Source organism: Rattus norvegicus, chromosome 15 (genome assembly GCF_021556685.1).
Source record: "Rattus norvegicus strain SHRSP/BbbUtx chromosome 15, alternate assembly SHRSP_T2T, whole genome shotgun sequence".
Taxonomy (NCBI): domain Eukaryota; kingdom Metazoa; phylum Chordata; class Mammalia; order Rodentia; family Muridae; genus Rattus; species Rattus norvegicus.
The window spans coordinates 29,456,074-29,463,301 of record NC_141548.1 but is presented as its reverse complement, the minus strand read 5'-3'; the positions used below and the strand labels follow the sequence as shown (position 1 = coordinate 29,463,301).

General features: G+C 41.3%; 1 gene segment (V, D, J or C); it reads right to left on the bottom strand.

Annotated features, from left to right (window-relative positions):
• Positions 1-733: 733 nt before the first annotated feature.
• On the bottom strand, positions 734-6,378 carry LOC691067 (T cell receptor alpha variable 22-like). The segment is given in 3 exon segments: positions 734-1,697; positions 5,741-5,803; positions 5,914-6,378. Coding segments are annotated over 3 exon segments (420 nt in total).
• Between the last annotated feature and the right edge of the window lie 850 nt (positions 6,379-7,228).

Sequence of the window (7,228 nt, the reverse complement as noted above, 5' to 3'; positions counted from 1 at the left end):
AATCCAGTCAGGGCGGGGCCCGCCCTGCAGCCAGGACTGACAGGCCATAAAGATGCAGAAGGGCACCTCCCCCAGCTTACTCAGAGTCATACCTTAACCAGATGTCCTTCAAACCCTGATACGCCCCTAGCTTCTAAAATCCTGAACGCCCCAGTCAGCACGTACTCTTCTGCTGTGTTGTCTGTTTGAATGAGCCAATCACTTATAGCCATGCCAGAAATTAGCCAGTTGTGTGTAACCGCGCCAAACCCCCTAGCCTTCCCTATATAAACCCCTGACTTTTGAGTTTCGGGGTCGACACCTCTGTCTCCTGTGTGGGGTACGTGTCGGCCCAGAGATCCCCATAATAGATCTCCGTAATAAACCTCGCCTTTGCTTATTACATCCAAAATGGTCTCTCTGTGTCTGGGGTCCACGATTTCCTGAGACTTGAGTAAGGGTCTCTCTCTGCGTGGGATCTTTCATTTGGGGGCTCCTCCGGGATCGGTGTTTCCTGGGGCGCACCATCTTGAGACTCGAGCTAGGTTCTTTCAAAAACAATGGAGAGATGATGCGTGGATGAATGGCATGGCTGACTCCCAGTTCCTTACAGAGACAAGGACATGCCATAGTTTTCAACTGTGGAATATAATCACTCAACCCTTGGAAAATAAACCACTTATTTGGTTCACATTTAATTATTGTATAATAAATCAGTCCCCTATTGTATGATATTTAGAATATTTCCTCACACTTTTCTTTTGAAAGCAGTGTTTTAATGAAAAGTTTTGCACATAAGGTAGAATCATTGGCTACAAGTGTTATTGTGACATAAATTGCAAATACATCTTCCTACTTTTATTTTATCTTTTGGCTCCTAATTATGATATAAAATATCTGTTTTGCACTGCAGAATTAAATGTGTTATATATTTAATATAATATCAAGACATTTCTATAATGTCTTGATCTAATAATAAGATTTCTCTTGCCTTTCTACCACGTAATTTATTAGATGAATTAATAAATTTATCAACATCATATTGAGCAGATTACCTCAGTTTTGTCTTGTGCTCTTTAAACAAAGGATGAAAACAGTTGCTTACAGTTTCGAGTTATAACAAATGACCTGAATGATTCTCCAATATGTAAGAAAAGTTCATATCCTATGACATTAGCACAAACATGGAAAAATAAAGGGGTATATTTTAGTCATGCATGCTGATATTTCTGAGCATTTAGCACTCTAGAAGTCAGTGTCATATCAGAATGTGAGAACTACAGTGGTATTTTTATGTTTCCTCACATCTTTGTGATTTGTGGAGATCTGATGAAGCCACAGCTGTGCAAAGCCTCAGGCAGAGTCTTCCATGGCAGGGGTTGTCCTGCACAGCCAGCTGCAGTTTGGGGCCAGGCTGCAGGCTCACTGGGAGCACTGTGCCTCAGCAGCACAGAAGTAGGTGCCTGAGTCCTCCAGCTGGGCACCACTGATGTGCAGGGTGCTGTAGCGCTCCTTAGAATTGAATGTTGACTTTAACCTCCCGTTCTCCTTTGTTCCTGGAGCCAGGAAGAACAGACTGATGAGGCTGCCCCTGGGATCCTGTAGGAACCACTGCACACTCTTCATGGAGGTAGAAAAATTACATCTCAGAGCAGGATTGGTTCCCTCACAGAGACTCAGGGCTGGAGGACTCTGCTCCACATTATCTCCTCTCACCCCTGTTGGAAACAGAAAACAAAACAGAATCAAAGAGAGGTATCCACCCCCACCAGTCAAATACCCAGGAGACGCACATGAGGAAGAATGCACAGGAGATTTTCATCTACTTTCTCCCCCTCCACCACCGACATTTCTGGAGAATCCCTAATAGGAACTTAGCTTAGCACAACTCACAGCAAATCTGCACCCACAGAATCCCCAGCACAGCTCCCAGGTTCCTCTCCATGGCCCCTGTCCACTTGGTGAGATGTCTTCTCTCCAACTCTAAAGGGTGCCAAACCTTGTACCCAGACAACTTGTGCTTACAGACTACAGGTTCTTTCTGAGTCACTGAGCTTCCTCATCCATCTGAACAAGAAACTCCACCCACCTCCACCTCATGACTGCACTGTAATTGCTCCAGGACTGTGGAGGACATTGATGTAGAGCCCAGGACACTGTGTTTCTAATGTAACTTGTAATATAAGGAGTTTGAGGGGCTGAGGATGTTTGAAGAAGGAGAATGCATAAATACAGAATGCTGGTGGAAAAACTAATCGTGTGTGTGTGTGTGTGTGTGTGTGTGTGTGTGTGTGTGTGTGTGTGTGTCTGTTCGTTCGCATGTGTGATATAAGTTGTTTTGGAATAATTCCAGTTTTTTGAGTTTGGGGAATTTTAGACTTAAACCTAAAAGCAAAAAAAAGTAGAGATGTTTTCTCTTGAGTGTCTGTTGTCATAATGCCCTGTAATTCTATTTTGTTTATATCTGTTTGGAGAATTACTCTTAAAATAGATTTATAGACACACGGATCCAATAAACAGGCTCTAGATATCTGTGGCTTTCTACAGAACCATTGAGAACTAAAGACCCGGGTGAACTACAACAGATTGCTTGTACCTCTTGCTTTGGGAATCGATTGCCTTATGTCCTTATGTCTCTTCTCAGTGCTTCTAACCTCAGGGTGACTTAAGAAAAAGTACCTGCAATGTCCCCTAGTGGACTGACACCAACAACAAACGTGATTTCAGGCCATATCACTTTTGAGCAGTCTTGGTTTGAGGTCTATTTAGTCATTAACAAAATGACTACAGTAGCTTGCTTCTTAGGTCCTTTCTTGAAATAACTTTTTCAATCCTGTCACCCTGAGGTAATGTCTATCCTTGATGCTAAGGTGTGTCAGTTGGATGCAGCACGAGGATGGGTCCTGTTTTTTAACTCATTCTATTGCTCTCATTCTTCTTGTTGTGGCATTGAGACCATTTGGTATTAAGAGTTATCAGTGAGCAGTATTTGTTGATTCTGAGTATTTGTTATGGTGGTAGGTATATTTCCTTGTGTTTTTTGTTAGCTTTATTTTATTTTATTTTATTTTAATTGTTGGTCTGACATTATTTATTCCTTGTTTTACTTGATGAGGTTATCCTTTTCAGGTTGAAGTTTTCCTTCTAGCACCTTACGTAAAGCTGAAATTGTAGGTAAATTCTGTTTAACTTGGAATATATTTTGACTCGGCTTCTCCATCTACAATGACTGCATTTTTCCTGAGTGTAGTAGTCTGAGTGACATATGTGGATGCTTAGACTTTGTACAACAACAGTCCAAAGCCTTCTGGATTTACAGTCTCTATTGAGATGACTGCATTTTTATGTTATTTCCTTATATATGACTTCTTTTTCTTGTACTTTTTAATATCCTGTCTTAGTCCTGCACAAACATCTTGACTGAGAAGCAAGTTGGGGAGGAAAGGGTTTATTCAGCTTACTTCCACCTTGCTGTTCATCACTAAAGGAAGTCAGGACTGGGACTCAACAGGTCAGGAAGCAGGAGCTGATGCAGAGAGCATGAAGGGATGTTACTTACTGGCTTGCTTCCCCTGGCTTACTCAGCTTGCTCTCTTATAGAACTCAAGACTACCAGCCCAGGGATGGCACTGCCCACAATGTGCAGGACCCTCCCCCCTTGATCACTAGTTGAGAAAATACCTTATAGGTGGATCTCATGAAGGCATTTCCACAATTGAGGCTCCCTTTCCTGTGATAACTCCAGCTTGTGTCAAGTTGACACACAAAACTAGTCAGTACATGCCCATTATTCATCCTGTAATTAAGTATTCTGATTGTCATGTAACATGAGACTTTCTTTTCTAGTCCACACTATCTGATGTTCTGTGTATTCCTTGTGCCTTGATAAATACCTCCTTTTAAGGGTTGGCCATTTAAGTTACATCATTTTGTTGAAAACATTTTCTGTGCCTTTGACCTTTCTTCTCCTTCATTTATTCTTATTATTTATATATTCTGTTTTCTCAAAATATTCTAGATTTATTGTATGTTTTGTGCCTGGATATTTTTAGATTTAACATTTTTTAAACCAAGTTATCCATATCTTCTATTGTGTCTTCAATGGATGTGATTCTTCTATCTTGTATGCTCTCTTGGTGAGGTTTGCCTCTTGGTGAGTTTGCTGTTTAAGTTTCTAGATTCTTTGTTTCTAGTTTTCCCTCAGCGTTTATTTTCTTTATCGATTCTACTTCCACTTACATATCCTGAACAATTTTCTTCATTTCATCCCATTATTTGTGTTTTAAAAGATTTCTTTAAAGGGATTATCCAGTTTCTCCTTCAAGATTTCTAACATGTTTGTAAAGGTTCTTCTGATGTCCTTGTCTTGGGCTTCAAGTATATTGCAATTCTCAGAGCCAACTAGAGTAAATTTTCTAGGCTTCAGTGGATACATATTGTCCTGGCTGTTATTGATTGTTTTATGCTAAAATTTGGGCATTTGTGTTTGGGATCATAGTAATTCTTTTTTTTTTCTTTTTTTCCGGAACTGGGGACCGAACCCAGGGCCTTGCGCTTGCTAGGCAAGCACTCTACCACTGAACTAAATTCCCAACCCGATCATAGAAATTCTTAATGACAATATCTGGTCTTGTCTCTGTTGGATGTGTGTTCTTATTTGATTTCTTTGTTTCCATTGCACCCTTTGGTTTTTAAGAGAGCTCAGTTGCTGTTGGTTGCCTGCAAAGGAATGCTCTGACATCTTGACAGGTGTGAATACTATAGTTCTAGAAATAATGTGCCTCTTGGTATTGAGTACAGACACTTCTGCATGGGGATTGCCAAAAAAAAACTCTGGGGTAAGGGCATCCATAGTAGGTAGGAAGTCAGATTATGACATCATGGTGTTCTTTGTCCTCTGTGAATGGGCACAATGAGGAAGGAGAGGCCAAGCAGGTAGTCTGTTAGAAGACTGAGGATGAAACCAGGGAGCTGGACTTAGAGAAGATCAGGAACATTGAAAATCTAAAGATTGCCTACCTACCTCTGTCATCCTTTCTCTTTTCTTCTCTTCCCATATTTGTTAGAAACCTTGAGGTATGAAAGGCTGTGGCCCTCTGATAACCTGTCCTTCCATAGTATCAGCCATAATCATCTAAATGCCACCATTCCTGGCATATTTGGTCCTCTATGTTATGCTGGACATGGCATACAACAACATGAAGATAATGACTTGTACATGGAGATAAAGACAACTGACAATGCTACTATATCCATGGCTTTCCTGTAAAATCACTATTACCTGCATGAGGAGCCACTGATGTGCCTAGGGTTGCAGTTTCCCATATGAAATTCCAGATGTACTAATATCTCTTTCTGGTTCTGCTCAGACCATTTGTATGATTTTCATCAACCAGAGAAACACAAGGGCACATAGCACTAACTGTGGAGAAAACAGGGTGATCCAAAGGCAGACGATCAGATATGAGGCTTCTTTTTGCTTCTCATACTTTGTGCTCAGCTCCCCCTGTGGTTTCTGCCACTGTGTCACTCAGAGCACAGTAGTACACAGCTGAGTCTGACTCTTGCACCGAGGCTTTCTCCAAGTGGAAAGAGGTGGTTCCTTTATCATACAGAGCTTCAAATCCTCTGTTTTTTCCCTTGTTATTGGCTGTCGTGACTTGAAAAAGGAGCTGTGGACCTTCTCCAGGATACTGGACATACCAGAAAAGAGTTGGGTATCCTGTGGTTGAATAAGTGCAGTTTATAAATAGGAAGTCACCTTCTGAGAGGGTCACTTGACCTTCTTTCTGGGTCACTGAGTCTCCATGGGTCTTCTTCATCCCTGGAAGAAGAAGAGGATATCTGTTTTCAGTAAGGACAAATTTTACAGATGGTTCAATATATTCTAACATCATAGAAGAAAGAGTGGAAATTCGAAGACATTTTACTTACCAAGCATGAACAGCAGCATCACAGTCACTAAAGCTGGAGAAGCGTTCATGTTCATCATCATCAGAGTGATGTTCTCAACTCTTCACATGAAGACATGAGGGAATGACACAAAATGATGAACCTATGACACTTATAGTTCACACTGATAATGATCATGTGTTAGGAAACTCCACCCCCTGGTGGACAGAGACCGAACTAGGGCCTCTTGCAAACCTCTCAGAATCACTTATGTGTTCTTGTCCTCAAAATTGTTTGTGAGGCACACATCAGACTTGAAGTATTGTGAGGAGCTGTCCGAGGAGCTGTCCTCACAGAGATGTGAGGAGCTGTCCGAGGAGCTGTCCTCACATATGTGAGGAGCTGTCCTCACAAACTCCATTACAAGATGGCACCGGCATCCGGCAGAACGCACCTAGTAAAAAGGGCAATACGCAGGCGCCTGGTAACGTCCCTACTCAAAGGGACACGTACGTTTTGGTACGTCATCTGGCATAATTGGCAGCGACCAGTCAGAGAGTGACACGTCCTAGGCGAGGATAGTTTCCTATATAAGGGACGGTTATTCCTCACTCTCCGTCTCCGCATTGTAAGCTTATGCTCTCCCTCTCAAGACGCATTAAAGCTTTTCTGTAGTAGGATCCTGTGTGTGCCGCGTCGTTCCTGCTGGCGAGACGAAGCGCGGGACAAAGTATCTCTTATCAATGTAATGAATATAAACTATGGCCATTGACGTATTCAATGATAACATTCTTAGCATTCTACCTGACATGGAATTGTCGGGTACACAAACTGATAGATTTTCTGTGTTGGCATTTATCACTTAATAAACAAATGACAAGAATTACATTATAGGAGTTTATTTTCACTGATCTAAATTTGTAGTAAGATACAATGTGTGTATGGAGTGATGGTTCATTGCTTGAAAGCATTTGTTGCTCTTTCGGAGGACCCAGGTTTGATTCTCAGAACCCATATATACTGGTTCAAAACCATCTGTAACTTCAGTTCCCCATACTCACTCCCACTTCTGACCTCCTTGGCCACCAGACACACAAAGTACATGAATATTAATGTAAGCAAAATACTCATGCACATAAAATAAGACAAATACATCTTTAAATTTTTCTTAAAGTTATTATGAAATGGAGAAATTATCAGGTGATCCAAAGAATGTATACTCATTACAGTCTGCTCTTTTCACCTTCTAGAAGATTGAAATAATGGGCTGGTATTGCCTATTTAGTTAGGATGTCATTGGTGTATAGAAATGATGTTTGCACAGTAATTGCACAGGACAACCACAACAAAGGAAGCA